Source organism: Mycteria americana (assembly GCF_035582795.1).
Source record: "Mycteria americana isolate JAX WOST 10 ecotype Jacksonville Zoo and Gardens chromosome Z unlocalized genomic scaffold, USCA_MyAme_1.0 Scaffold_18, whole genome shotgun sequence".
NCBI lineage: Eukaryota > Metazoa > Chordata > Aves > Ciconiiformes > Ciconiidae > Mycteria > Mycteria americana.
This window is the reverse complement of record NW_027445436.1, coordinates 14,493,135-14,509,163: the sequence shown is the minus strand read 5'-3', so window position 1 is coordinate 14,509,163 and position 16,029 is coordinate 14,493,135. Positions and strand designations below refer to the sequence as shown.

The 16,029-nt window shown below is 43.0% G+C and overlaps 1 protein-coding gene across 2 annotated transcripts in view; it reads right to left on the bottom strand.

Moving 5' to 3' along the window:
- Positions 1-16,029, bottom strand: part of LOC142402911 (ras GTPase-activating protein 1) — an 88,671-nt gene that overhangs the window by 41,204 nt on the left and 31,438 nt on the right. For both annotated transcript variants that reach the window (XM_075488856.1, XM_075488857.1), the window contains 2 exons: positions 15,612-15,762; positions 1,194-1,272 (listed from right to left, as the gene is read on the bottom strand). In XM_075488856.1, the coding sequence (XP_075344971.1) occupies positions 1,194-1,272; positions 15,612-15,762 (230 nt within the window). The remainder of the gene's footprint in view (positions 1-1,193; positions 1,273-15,611; positions 15,763-16,029) is intronic.

Sequence of the window (16,029 nt, the reverse complement as noted above, 5' to 3'; positions counted from 1 at the left end):
TGGATATACAAAGTGCCAAAAAGTGAAGATGATTGCCATGAACCAAAAAGAATTATGGAGAACAAGGAAAGTTACTACGTGAAGCTTTTCAAGGATCAGTCTCGGAATTCAAATTTCCTCACATTTGCCTCAACCGCATTACAGAGCGTGAGTTAATAGTAGCAGACAACTGGGAAGCATTGATGACAAGCCAATCAGCAATAAAGGAACGATCAGAATAATAAGGCATAAGTCTAGTAATACAAGATAAAATTTGCACTTGTTGATACTTACCAATAGAAAACAATATAATATAATGTGGCTACGATAACAACACAGATATTCTAGGATATATCTGGTAAGTACTCTCACAGAAAAAAGGAATTACTAATGACATGGTATTCTGAGCTGTTCTGGTCCATTACATTCAAGAAACATGAACTCACACTGGAATTGGTGGTAGTAGGGCAACTACAAGAATGTTATGGAGACAAAAAAGAAATTTGGTATGCTCAGCTTAGTGAGCTGACTAAGGGAGAATACAAGAAATGCCCTTGTATTAATAAAATAGATCTAACAAAGGGGTAACTACTTAGGTTGGAAATTAAAACCAAATTTCTAACCATCAAAACAGGAAAGTTTGAGAATACATAGGGAACAAAGTATACCAATAGACTTCAGAACTAGCTATAACTTTATGAAAAACTAGACAATATGGTTTGTTTATTATCGGTGGTCTCTTAGGACGAATTTATGCTACAGCGCAACAATGTTCCAGAACACACCCTGCAATCCCAGCCCCCTGATCATCTCTGAAGCTTTTCTGTGCATATAGGTTTTCTCTGGGGGAAGAAAGATGCCAGAAACAGAAGAATGGAGGGCAGCCTAGTTGCCCACCCCCACCCCAACATGGTATTAAGGCACAGCATTGGTTCAATCAGGGACCAGAGATGAGGGCACAAGATGGAGCATTTACACCCCAGAGCACAGACAAAGCTTACCATATCTTCTGTTTACTACAAGCCAACCTTAGATAAGTGAATGCATATGAGGATAAAATGAAAGAAACACACAAGCTCAAAACAATAATTCAGGAGGGGATGATGCTGTTTAACTATCATGGATACTTCTACTGTAATTCAGTTCCTATATTATAAATATTTGAAGATTAAATCAATATCTTCAATAACAAGTGCTCAGAGATGAAGTTTTACCTGCACTGGAACAGGATCTTTAAGGTAATATCCTTCAACAATCTGTTCTTTTCTATAATGTTCAATGATTTCAGCAATACTGTTCAAATGAGAAAAATAAGATTTAAAACGTTAAACCAGTTAGTTTTTCCTCTGTATGAGAATTTGCTTTTCCATGCAATCACACTACGTTTCCTTACAAATTTATAATAAAAATCAAGTGTTAAACATCATAATCTTGTTTGCAGCAATAACAATTTACTAATACATTGAAGTCAAGAAAATTCACAGAACTGTACTCATAATGTATTAATTCTAAACTCCACAAAACGTTTTCAATCAGTTGTTGAAAATGCCTGTATTGGGTCTGGCTGGGATGGAGTTAACTTTCCCCATAGCAGCCCTCAGAGTGCTGTGCTCTGTATTTGTAGCTAGAACCATGCTGATAACACACCAATGTCTTGGCTGCTGCTGAGCAGTGCTCACACAGCATCAAGGCTGGCTCTTCAACCCCACTCCTCAAAGGCCAGCAGGCTGGGGGTGGGCAAGAGGTTGGGAGGGGACATAGCCAGGACAGCTGACCCCAACTGACCAGAGAGATATTCCATACCATATGACGTCATGGCTCAGCAATAAAAGCTAAGAGAAAGGAGGACGGGGGGGCATTCGTTATTAAGGCATTTGTCTTGTGAAGCTACCGCTATGCATACTGAGGCCCTATTTCCCAGGAAGTGGCTGGACATCGCTTGCTGATGGGAAGTAGAGAATAAATCTTTTTGTTTTCCTTTGCTTCTGCGTGCAGCCTTTGCTTTTCTTTATTAAACTGCCTTTATCTCGACCCATGACTTTTTCATCTTATTTTCTCCCCCTGTCCCACTGAGGAGGGGGAGTGAGAGAGCAGCTTGGTGGGCAGCTGGCGGCCAGCCAAGGTCAACCCACCACAATGTCAAATGAGTACGCTACCTTTTCCACATTCAAGTAATGCATGTGCATTTCCCAGCTTTCCAACCAGGCCGAAAATTGCTATTTCATTAGCAATAATTTTCAAAGTCCTAGAGTAACTAGGGAAGGACAATGGGAGATACTTCAAACTGTGCAAAGCAATTTCTTTCTAGGAATACAGGAGTGGAAAATAAAAAAGTTTTGTAACATGGATTATGCAGATTATACTTCAAAATCACTGAGCTATCATGTTAAATTAACTACCCAGTCAGTAACACTCCTCTACAGGGAAGCTTGCATTCTAATTACCAGAATCAGGTTTAAATTGTATTTTGAAGGATCAGGAGAGAAGTAGCGACAGACGCAAGCTAAAATTCAATGTATCTTTGAGTTGCTCTTATTTTTGCAATTATTGAAAGTTACATTGTAATAAAGAGAAGTAACGTTAACATCAACACAGATGAATCGTTCATATACAAAATATTGACCTGAAAATAAAGAACTAAGTACTTAAGAGGAGAACAAAAATATACTTTATGTGTTTTCTCACTTCATATATACTGTTAGCTGTGTGTGCAAATGTAATCAATAAGGCACAAGTGATGAGATCTTTGGCCTATTACAATGGGATAAAATTTTGTCCAAAAGATATAGAATACTATAAAAATGATCATAAAAACATGTAAATAAAACAATAGAAAGACATCTTTATTTGCTTTTTCTCTATCTCATTCTTCTAAAGCTACGAACTAGTATATACTTGTTAAGTCAATGAATCTTCCCACGAACATTTTTATTTTTCAGGTTTGTAAAGTGACTTGAATTTCTCAGTATTACTAAAAATCAAATAAATTTCAATTTTTATTGATATGCAAAATGCATATGCCATTTTCTCCATTAAAATTTAAGCTTTACCACACTGCATAAAATAATCACTCGTATTTTGCATGTTGAACAGCTATTGCCAACATCTTGTTATGAGGGCAATCAATAATAAAGCAGCTTTATATAATTTTTTCCTCATTCATCAAATCAAGAATACCTTGATTGTCAATGTCTCGTCTCCTCTCCTTCCTTGGTTAAAAAAACAGGAGTCATCCCTCAACATAAGAAGCAATTGCCTGATTTCTTCCAATTTTGTAAAATGAGCTAAAGAATAAACTGAGTTGTATTTGAAAACTCATTTGGGAGTTAGAGTACCATATAGCCTAGAACTTTATGCCTTGATAGAGTGATTAAGGGTTTTTTTCTTTAGCTCCCCCGCACAAACTCAACTCAGACGGTCACTGTATATTGTCTTACCACTAAAGCAGCCCAAATGGCTGAACAAGCCAAACACTGCAAACAGAAAGATACCACATATCTTCAAATACACTTGAAAATGAATTTGGAAATGATCTAACATGTAAAATATAAAGCATAAAATCAGACTGACCATAAAAAGAATCTAAGGGACAGGAAAAAAGGGTTTACAACTCTTTTCAGTGTCCGACAGCAACAAAATCCTACTTACACAAAATACATAAAGGAAGGTATAAATAAGTATGAATTAAAAAAATGAATAGTTAAACTTGGTTTGATACAGAGGAATAAAGATGAGTCTCAATGCTACATTATAGTTACTTTAGTAATTGTAACACAGAATCACAGAATCACAGAATCGTATAGGTTGGAAAAGACCTTTAAGATCATCGAGTCCAACCATAAACCTAACACTACCAAGACCACCACTACACCATGTCCCTAAGCACCTCATCCAACTGTCCTTTAAATACCTCCAAGGACGGCGACTCAACCACTTCCCCGGGCAGCCTGTTCCAATGCTTGATAACCCTTTCAGTGAAGAAAAATTTCCTAATATCCAGTCTAAACCTCCCCTGGCGCAACTTGAGGCCATTTCCTCTCATCCTATCGCTTGTTACTTGGGAGAAGACACCGACACCCACCTCTCTACAACCTCCTTTCAGGTAGTTGTAGAGAGCAATAAGGTCTCTCCCCTCAGCCTCCTTTTCTCCAGGCTAAACAACCCCAGTTCCCTCAGCCGCTCCTCATAAGACTTCTGCTCCAGACCCTTCACCAGCTTCTCTGCCCTTCTCTGGACTCGCTCCAGCACCTCAATGTCCCTCTTGTAGTGGGGGGCCCAAAACTGAACACAGTATCCGAGGTGTGGCCTCACCAGTGCTGAGTACAGGGGCACGATCACTTCCCTAGTCCTGCTGGCCACGCTATTTTTGATACAAGCCAGGATGCCATTGGCTTTCTTGGCCGCCTGGGCACACTCAGGATGATCTGCTCCATCAGCTTCCCTGGCACCGAGGTCAGGCTGACAGGCCTGTAGTTCCCCAGGTCCTACTTCCAGCCCTTCTTGAAGATGGGCATCACATTAGCTAATCTCCAGTCAGCAGGGACCTCCGCAGTTAGCCAGGACTGCTGGTAAATGATGGAAAGGGGCTTAGTGAGCTCTTCTGCCAGTTCCTTCAGTACTCTCGGGTGGATCTCATCAGGCCCCATAGACTTGTGAGTGTCTAAGTGGTGCAGCAGGTCACTAACCATTTCCCCCTGGATTATGGGGGCTCCATTCTGATCCCAGTCCCTATCTTCCAACTCCAGGGGCTGGGTACCCAGAGAACAATTGGCCCTGCTATTAAAGACTGAAGCAAAGAAGGCATTAAGTACCTCAGCCTTTTCCTCATCCTCGGTCACTGTGTTCCCTCCCCCGTCTACTAGGGGCTGGAGATTCTCCTTAGCTCTCCTTTTGCTGCTAATGTATTTGAAGAAGTGTTTTTTGTTGTCTTTTACAGCAGCAGCCAGACTGAGCTCTAGCTCAGCTTTGGCCCTTCTAATTTTCTCCCTGCACAGTCTCGCTACACCTTTGTAGTCCTCCTGAGTTGCCCGCCCCTTCTTCCAAAAGTCATAGACTCTCCTCTTTTTCCTGAGTTCGAGCCAGAGCTCTCTAGTCAGCCAGGCCGGTCATCTTCCCCGACGGCTCGTCTTTCGGCACCTGGGGACAGCCTGCTCTTGTGCCTTTAGGACTTCCTCCTTAAAGAATGTCCAGCCTTCCTGGACTCCTTTGCCCATTAGGGATGCCTCCCAGGGGACTCTCTCGACCAGTCTCCTAAACAGGCCAAAGTCCGCCCTCCAAAAGTCTAAGGTGGCAGTTTTGCTGACCCCCCTCGCCGCTTCTCCACGTATCAAAAACTCTATCATTTCATGATCACTCTGCCCAAGACAGCCTCCAACCATCACATGGCTCACAAGTCCATCTCTGTTCGTGAACAAGAGGTCCAGCGGGGCACCTTCCCTAGTTGGCTCACTCACCAGCTGCGTCAGGAAGTTATCTGCCACACACTCCAGGAACCTCCTACACTGTTTCCTCTCTGCTGTATTGTATTTCCAGCAGACATCCGGCAGGTTGAAGTCCCCCACAAGAACAAGGGCTAGCGATCGTGAGGCCTCTCCCAGCTGCTTATAGAATAGTTCATCTGTCTCCTCATCCTGGTTGGGGGGTCTGTAACAGACTCCCACCACAAGATCTGCCTTGTTGGCCTTCCCCCTGATTCTCACCCATAGACACTCCACCCTATCATCACCATCATCAAGCTCTAAACTATCCAGACATTCCCTGACGTACAGGGCTACCCCACCACCTCTCCTGCCTCGCCTATCCCTCCTGAAGCGTTTATAGCCATCCATCGCCGCACTCCAGTTGTGCGAGTCATCCCACCATGTTTCCGTGATGGCCACCATATCATAGTTTTCCTGCTGCACAATGGCTTCCAGCTCCTCCTGCTTGTTACCCATGCTGCGTACATTGGTGTAGAGGCACTTCAGCTGGACTGTCACCCATGTCTCCTTCATAGAGGAACAGCCCTTGTGTGCTTTGAGGCGTTTCACTGGCGTTTCCCTCTTGGCTCCTTTTGCCTCAGTATCCCCTAGCTCAACTCCATTCGACTTCGGCTGTGCCCCAGCATACCCCGCACATCTCTGAGACACAGGCCGAGTGCCCTCGCTGGCACCCGCTCCCTCTAACCGTGGCACGTCGTCCCTCAGCTTCTCTCGGGCAAGCCTGATATTATCCCCCTCCCCCTTCGAGTCTAGTTTAAAGCTCTGTCAATGAGCCCCGCAAGTTCCTGAGCAAAGATTCTCTTTCCCCTTTGAGAAAGATGAATCCCATCAGACGCCAGCAAACCCGGTGCTGTGTAGGCCATCCCATTGTCAAAAAAACCAAATCCGTGGCGATGACACCAGCCACGGAGCCATGCGTTAATAGATTGGGTACCTCTGTTCCATCTAGTGTCGCTGCCCACAACTGGAAGGAGAGAGGAGAAAATAACCTGTGCTCCAGAGTCCCTTACTAGCCGTCACAAGGCTCTGAAGTCTCTTTTGATCGCCCTAGGACTTGCAGCCTCATCGCCTCCCACATGGAAGAGCAGTAGGGGGTAATAGTCCAAGAGCCATACCAGGCTAACATGTTTAGCATAGGGCTTATTAGGCTGCCCAGATCCTAGCTACCTGGATAATTTTAAAAGTATTTCATCATCGTGAGGAGTATCATTATTTTAATACTTAACAGGTGAAATAAGACTTATTCCAACTGCTGACATCTCAAACAGTGAAGAATCCAGAAAGCAGAACACTACTCTACAAGTCATTAAATTATAAAGAAAAAGAATTAACATGTTAAGCCCATATTTTTGAGCCTATCAAAAAACGGATTAATTTACAGTTAAAATAAAAAAGGCTTCCAACAACTCCAATCATCTTCTGGTCTCAAATTGTCTCATCTCTCAAACCAAAGATAACTTGAAAGCTTGTTCAATGTATAACTGTTGAGTCAATGTTTCTTATCACAGAATCACCGAATCATATAGGTTGGAAAAGACCTTTAAGATCATTGAGTCCAACCATTAACCTAACACTACCAAGACCACCACTATACCATGTGCCTAAGCACCTCATCCAAACGTCCTTTAAATACCTCCAGGGATGGCGACTCAACCACTTCTCTGGGCAGCCTGTTCCAATGCTTGACAACCCTGTCGGTGAAGTAAAATTTTCTACTATCCAGTCTAAACCTCCCCTGGCGCAACTTGAGGCCATTTCCTCTTGTCCTATCACTTGTTACTTGGGAGAAGACACTGACATACACCTCTCTACAACCTCCTTTCAGGTAGTTGGAGAGAGCAATAAGGTCTCCCCTCAGCCTCCTTTTCTCCAGGCTAAACAACCCCAGTTCCCTCAGCCGCTCCTCATAAGACTTCTGCTCCAGACCCTTCACCAGCTTCTCTGCCCTTCTCTGGACTCGCTCCAGCACCTCAATGTCTCTCTTGTAGCGAGGGGCCCAAAAGTGAACACAGTATTCGAGGTGCAGCCTCACCAGTCCCGAGTACAGGGGCACAAGCACTTCCCTAGTCCTGCTGGCCATACTATTTCTCATACAAGCCAGGATGCTCTTGGCTTTCTTGGCCACCTGGGCACACTGCTGGCTCATATTCAGGCGGCTGTCAACCAACACCCCCAGGTCCTTCTCTGCCAGGCAGCTTTCCAGCCACTCTTCCCCAAGCCTGTAGCGTTGCATGGGGTTGCTGTGGCCCAAGTGCAGGACCTTGCACTTGGCCTTGTTGAACCTCATACAATTGGCCCCAGCCCATCGATCAAGCCTGTCCAGGTCCCTCTGCAGAGCCTGCCTACCCTCCAGCAGATCAACACTCCCACACAACTTGGCGTCATCTGCAAACTTACTGAGGGTGCACTCGATCCCTTCGTCCAGATCATTGATAAAGATGTTAAACAGGACTGGCCCCAACACAGAGCCCTGGGGAACACCGCTTGTGACCGGCCGCCAACCGGAGTAAACTCCATTCACCACCACTCTCTGGGCCCGGCCGTCCAGCCAGTTCTTTACCCAGCGAAGAGTACACCCGTCCAAGCCATGAGCAGCCAGTTTCTCCAGGAGAATGCTGTGGGAAACCGTGTCAAAGGCTTTACTGAAGTCTAGATAAACAACATCCACAGCCTTTCCCTCATCCACTAGGCGGGTCACCTTGTCATAGAAGGAGATCAGGTTGGTCAAGCAGGACCTGCCTTTCCTGAACCCATGCTGGCTGGGCTTGATCCCTTGGTTATTCTCTATATGCCGTGTGATGGCACTCAGGATGATCTGCTCCATCAGCTTTCCTGGTACTGAGGTCAGGCTGACAGGCCTGTAGTTCCCCGGGTCCTCCTTCCAGCCCTTCTTGTAGATGGGTATCACATTTGCTAATCTCCAGTCAACTGGAGATTAGTTATCTTCTACTTTGACATGGAATCACCAGATACACCACACTGTGCTGCTGCCTCCCCCCTAAATTTTACAAGTTTTTTGGAAAACTCTCACTTAAGGAAGGTTACATTTCAGAAAGAAAAGACATGGAGATGAGAAAGGGACATGAGATAAGCGATAGGATAGGCATGCCTATCCTACCACACTTTCTAAAATCAGAAGTGAAGCATTAATAAATACTATCTTACATTTAAATATTGTTTTATTTCCCAGGCAGTTTGGATATCCAGACATGAGACTGGAAGTTCCATAACCTATACAAGCAATGCTACGTCTCTGCCTATATTCCAAAAGCAAACACAGGTAGCGTTTTCCTCAATCCTCACAGTAATGGGGAGAGGCTTTGGAAGAAACAGGTGAACCCAAGACATCAATACCTGGCTCCAGGACTGCTGCCTCCACCAGAACTTTGGTTTGTATAACCATGAAAGAGTCTTTGAGACACAAGGTATGCTGGGGCCTGACGGGATCCACCTGTCCTGATGGAGGAAACACTTCTTTGCTCATAAGCTGGCAGGACTGATTGAGAGGGCTTTAAACTAGAATCGCTGGGGGAAGGGGATCCCAACAGGAGAGCTGAAGGTAAGCCATGGGTTGGCGTGGCATCACCTGAGGGTGGCAATGCTAGTGGGAACATTTACGCTGCTCCTGGGAGCACGGAGGGCTCAGGAGCACATCTGAAATGCTTGTGCACAAACGCACGCAATATGAGAAACAAACCAGATGAAATGGAAGTGTTGGTCAGTTCCCAGAGCTATGATGTCATTGGTATTAGTGAGACTTGGTGGAATGAGTCCCACGACCGGAGTGCTGGGATGGAGGGTTACAGGCTGTTCAGTAGGAATAGGCAGGGCAGGCGAGGTGGAGGAGTTGCACCATATGTAAGGGACAGGTGTGACTGTACAGCCCTTACAGTGAGGGATGATGTGGTTGAGAGCCTCTGGGTGAGGATTAAGGGGATGGAAAACAAAGGAGATGTCACAGTGGGTGTCTACTACCGATCGCCCAGCCAGGATGTTAGCGCTGATGAGTTATTCTGTAGGCAATTAGGAGAAATCTCTGGATCGGTAGCCCTGGTCCTTATGGGAGATTTCAACTTCCCAGGCATCGACTGGGAATACCATACTGCTGGGACAAGCAGGTCTCGGAAATCCCTGAAGTTTGTGGAAGATGATAACTTCTTGTCACAGGTACTCAGTGAGCCAACTAGGAAAGGTGCCCTCCTAGACTTGTTGTTTGTGAATAGAGAAGGACTCGTGGGAGATGTGATGGTAGGTGGCTGTCTTGGCCACAGTGATCAGGAAATGGTTGAGTTTAAAATTTTCAGTGTAATGAGAAAAAAGGTCAGCAGAGTTGCTACCCTGGACTTCAAGAGAGCAAACTTTAAGCTACTCAGGGAGGTACTTAGCAGTGTCCCTTGGGAATCTGCTTTTGAGGGCTTAGGGGTCCATGAGAGCTGGTCTGTCTTTAAGAACCACCTTTTAGAAGCACAGGACCAGGCAATCCCATTGTGTCCTAGAGTCAAGCAAGCAGGGCAGAAGACCAGCTTGGCTGAACAGGGAACCCCTCTTGGAACTCAGGAGGAAAAAGAAATTGTATGATCTCTGGAAGCAAGGTCAGGCTTCGCAGGAAGAGTACAGAGATGTGATTCGTATATGCAGGGAGAAGATGTGAAAGGCCAAAGCTCAACTAGAGTTGAAAGTGGCCAGTGTTGTTTCAGATAACAAGAAGGGCTTTTTTAAGTATGTTAATAGCAAGAGGAGGTCTAAGGAAAACATTGCACCGATACTTGTTGAAGATGGTCATCTGACTAATAGGGATGAAGAAAAAGCAGAGGCATTCAATGCTTTTTCCCCCTCAGTCTTTAATAATACTGATAGACCTTGGGCTGCCCGGTCCCCTGAGTTGGAGGACCACGAGCGTGGGAACAGTGCCTTTCCATTTGTGGACACTGAAATTGTAAGGGACCAGCTGTATCAGCTGAATGTTCACAAGTCCATGGGGCCTGATGGGATTCATCCCAGAGTACTGAAGGAGCTAGCGGATGTTATGGCAGGACCCCTCTCAATCATCTACCAAAGGTCTTGGGAGCCTGGGGAGGTCCCTGCTGACTGGAAGCTAGCCAATGTTATTCCAATTTACAAGAAGGGCGTGAGGGAAGACCCAGGAAACTACAGACCTGTTAGTCTAACCTCCGTACCTGGAAAAATTATTGGGAAGTTGACACTGGATGCTACTGAAAGGCATTTAAAGGACAATGCAATCATCAGGCACAGTCAACATGGGTTCACAAAGGGAAAGTCCTGTCTAACTACTTTGATATCCTTCTATGATAAGGTCACCCACCCAGTGGATGAAGGGAAGGCGGTGGATGTAGTTTTTCTGCATTTTAGTAAGGCTTTTGATACTGTCCCTCACAGCATCCTTCTGGACAAGTTGTCCAACTGTGAGATGAGCAGGTTCATGGTGTGCTGGGTGAAGAACTGGCTGAAGGGCAGGGCTCAAAGGGTTGTAGTGAATGGGGCTACATCTGACTGGCGACCGGTCACCAGTGGTGTTCCTCAGGGTGCAATTCTAGGGCCTGTTCAATATTTTTATCAATGATCTGGATGCAGGAGTTGAATGCACCATTAGCAAGTTTGCCGATGATACCAAACTGGGAGGTGCTGTTGACTCTCTTGAGGGACAAGAGGCCTTGCAGAGGGATCTAGGTAGATTGGAACACTGAGCAATCATCAATGGCATGAAATTTAACAAGTCCTAGTGCCGGATACTTCACCTGGGACAGAGTAACACTGGGCACAAGCATAAATTGGGAGAGGAGTGGCTGGAGAGCAGCTCTGCAGAAAGGAACCTGGGGGTGCTGGTCGACAGCAGGCTCAACATGAGTCAGCAGTGTGCCCTGGCAGCCAAGAGGGCAAACTGCATCCTGGGGTGCATCAAACACAGTATATCCAGCTGCTCAAAACAGGTGATTATCCCTCTGTATTTAGCAATGGTGCAGCCTCACCTTGAGTATTGTGTGCAGTTCTGGCCCCACAATTTAAGAAGGATGTTAAGGTCCTTGAATGTGTCCAGAGGAGGGCAACACAGCTGCTGAAAGGGCTGGAAGGCATGTCCTATGAGGAGCAGCTTAGGACTTTGGGCTTGTCTAGTTTGGAGAAAAGGAGGCTGAGGGGCGACCTCATTGCTCTCTATAGTTTCCTGAGGAGGGGAAGTGGAGAGGGAGGTGCTGATCTCTTCTCCCTGGTATCCAGTGATAGGACACATGGGAATGGCTCAAAGCTGCACCAGGGGAGGTTCAGACCTGACATTAGGAAACATTTCTTTACCAAGAGGGTGGTTAAATACTGGAACAGGCTTCCTAGAGAGGTGGTTGATGCCCCATGCCTGTCAGTGGACAATCCCTTTAGTAATGTGCTTTAACTTTTGGACTAGATGATCGTTGTAGGTCCCTTCCAACTGAAACTATTCTGAATTAAAAACCCCCAAACAAACACACCTCCCCCAAACAAAAGAGCCACACACCAACACACCACCCCCCCACCAAAATACCACATTGAAAAAAAAAAAACAAACCAACCTCACAACAAAAACAACAAAACCAAAAAACCCTGTAAAACATGCAAGTTATTCACAGAATAGTTGAGGTTGGAAGGGACCTCCGAGATCATCTAGTTCAAGTCCCCACTTCAAAGGCGGGTTAACAAGAACAGATTGCTTAGGACCTTGTTCAGTCATGTTTTGAGTATCTGTAAGGATGGAGACTCCACAACCTCTTTGGGCACCCTCTTCCAGTGTTCAATCACCCTCACAGTAGGGGAAAAAAAAAAAAAATAAGTGGTTTGTGTTCAGATGGAATTTTCTGTATTTCAGTTTGTGCCCACTGCCTCTTTTCTGTCACTGGCCACCATTAAAAAGAGTTTTTCTCTCTCTTCTTTGCTCCCTCCCATCACATATTTATACACAGTGATAAGACTTCACCTTCTCTTCTCAAAGCTGATCAGTCCCAGCTCTCTCCACCTGTCCTCATATAACAGATACTCTGATCCCTTCATCATCTTCATGGCCCTTTGCTAGAAGCCTACAACACCTGGACTCAGTATTCCCAAGCAGTCTCCCATCCAAGTACTAACTGGGCCCAATGCTGCTTAGCTTCTGAGATGAGATGAAACAGAGCATGTTCAGGATGGTGTGGCCACAGGCTAGTAAGCATATATTTTCTGTTTGAGATTTCATGATACGCAGTTAGTAAAAATCACACTACCACCACCCCTCCCCGAACAGACTTTGCCAATTATTACATGAAAGAGTAGATATTACTCCAGTAGTCACCTGTCTATCTTATCCATGGAATAAAAAGAAAAATCACAAAAGTTACATGCTTTAGTGAAGTCCATGGGAAAATACTATTTCATTATATAATCAAAACAATTCACTCAATATGTATTTAACATTTCTTATATATTAGGACCTTCAAATAGAGAACTAAAAGACTACAGATTGGCTGTTTTGTAGAGATGATATAAGAATAAGAAATAATGAAAGCAGACCTCCATATGAGAGAGTGTAAATACAGTCTGTTAGTTATACTCATCAATAGAAGTTTTGAGCAATTTATATACAGAATGGTGGGAGAAAATGCAAAGGGAAAAGGTTAGTGGAAAAAGTAGTCTTCCTACACATCACAGAACACTAGGTTCCTGAGATGTACCCAGGAATTTTTCCCCATGATCACCCAGAATAATTCTGGCTTGCTTTTGGAATATAGGCAGAGACGTAGCATTGCTTATATAGGTTGCAGACATTCCAGTCCCATGTCTGGATATTCAAAGTACCTGGGAAATAAAACAATATTCAACTTTGGAGTTGGTTTCCTTACTATTCTTCAGGCTCTTACTTTTGTATGGAAAATCTTGGTCTATAATATATGTGACTATAACTGTAATCAATACTCTGCAAACAAAGAACAGATTTGCTTTATTTTATCCATTTTTTTAATCCCACTTACAATCACTAAAACAGCAAGAGAAGAATATTAAGAGAAACAACACTACTATCAAGGATAATTTTTTTAAAGTTCCAGTCTAATACTAGTATCAGATATAAAGCAGATACCTTCAGAGCATTTAAATAGCTTATTATTAAAAAGATCAATGAAAACTGTTTAATGGATGCATTTAAACAAGCAGCACTTCTTCAACCTCTAGTTTTTCACCTTGAAGACAAACTCTACATTTTTAGATAAGTTATAAAGAAGAAAAACAGATGTTCTCCCTGCCCCAAGAAATGCTCATAAATCATTTCATTATCTTGCATAAATTCATACTTCCTATGTTTCTGTTCTGGATTCAATGCCGTTTGATGCTTTTCAGCCACTCCTGATTGTTCCATAGAGCAATCCACCTTAGTCTTCATATATTTAAAGACTTCTTTCTTCCAGTGTCCATAACAAATAAACCAGTACAAGAATTAAAAAGCCCACAGAAAGTTATTCCTTTTTTCCTGCTTCTTATTTATTGCCCTCTGCAGTACATCTTATGGTAAGTAATTTGGGGCAGTTACCACCTTCATTTTGCATCCTTATTATCCTGCATTACATACTGTTTGAACTTCCATGAAGTTTATCAACTTTCAGTAAATACTAACTTAGACAGAATTTGAGCCTAGCAGTATATTAGTAATTCCCCAAAACATTCAACTAAAACTAGAAGCCTTTCAAAGCCAAGCAGTTCTCTTTCACCGAGGAGGATCTTTGCAACCTAGGTACCAAAATATTCAAAAACCCCTCTAAAAGCATATTATCATAACTTAGTGATGCTTAATCTTTTAATCTTGTTTTCCATCCAATGTCAAGGAAAGAATCTTCTCTAGGTAAATGTATTTTATATATAAACTTCAAGTGAATCCAGCAGTGGGAAATTAATTTCCTAAAGTAATAACTTATTGCAGTAAGCTTCTGGAGCTATACTATCTAATGTTGTAAAGCCATTTGAGACTAATAAGACTTCCACTAGTTTGCTAATTAGTTTGACATCACCTAGGGTGTGGGCTTTCAGCCTATCATCCTCCTAATAAGCCATGTAACTAGAGAATGGGCAAAAGAAGATTTACCTTCATCAAAGGCTGACACTGCAGCTAGCTTGATTTTCAATGAGGATGTCTGGAGGCCAGACTGATTAATGTAGAAGGTACTCAAGCAGCCTGTGTGTGGGACATACATAGGTTAATAAGGTTCCAATTGCTTAGTCTCAAATCATGGTCCATTTGAAATCATATGAAGAAGTCTACTGAACTTCTTAGTTAGGAGACGTTGACATTTTCTCAGACACACCAGCTGCTGGATCTCTACCCAACTCAAAAGCCAAGCTGGAAGTGAGAGAAATTCTCTATTGGGATGAAGAATGCCCTGGTTCTAGGTGAACAAGTCTGGAAAATTTCTGATTATGTGACAGGCAATGGCCTCAATTAAAAGAGAAAGGTGAGTTTTCACTACTGAGAAGCCTTGATAATCTTATTCATAGAGTTGTCACAGATTCAAGGATGGAGCTGTACTGATAGCTTCTCCCATGAAAGAGGAAACTTATCTCTTGTCATTTCTTTTTGTACATATTACCATATTTTTATACCTATGGCAAAACAAACCCATCCCAAGTTTCATCACTCTAAATGAAGTGATCTGCACTTCTGATCAAAATATCATTCACATGTTTTAAGGTGATTAATTTAATGACTTTTTTCAACAATGAAGATAATTTTTCCCTTTCTTGTCAATACCCATTTCTATTATTTATACTTTAAAATCCCTACTGAATGTCTCTGATAAAACTAACATTTTAATTTTCACCTTTCATATACACAAAACTCCCTATTATAAATAGTAGCTTCCAAGACAACACAGCATTCTCCTAATTACATGTCATAATCCAATTTATAGGGTGAAGAAAATAATTTACAGAAGGAGAAAAATACTTCAGAAGAAAGAAGTTACACTTAAGCTTTTGAAGGCTTTTAGAAAGTAGTTAGTTGTAACTAAGCACAAAGCAAGTTAGTTAAAACTCTTAGTATATTCTTAAGAAATACTTAAATCTTATGATCATATCAGTAAGTTATCAGCAATACATTATACAAATTCTTTAGAGAAGTATAAAATACACACAACTATTAAAACTTACCTATTATAATATCTGCCTCCCATCATAAACTGATTGCTTGATGTTGGACATATTTTAAAACGCTGAATATTTTCACTGGTCCGAAAATAAAGTGAATAATCACCAGGTGTATTATCTGAAGGCCTCACAAGGAAACTGCACACCTGACCAACTGAAAAGATATCATAATACAGTGTTATTCACTGTTACTTATCTTAGTGTCATTTATGAGCTCTTATCAAAGCTCTTCCTGTACAAATTAGCAAGAATTGCACACTTAAAGGAGAAAGTCTAATATAAGTTCCAACAGCAATCCTTGTTCTTCACCCAAATGGGATGAAGTAGTACTAAACTGCCAAAGTTAACGCAAAATCATTTGGCTGTAGCTGACAACCTATCCCCACTTTTGCCACCTCTTTACAAGAGCATATGGTGTGTG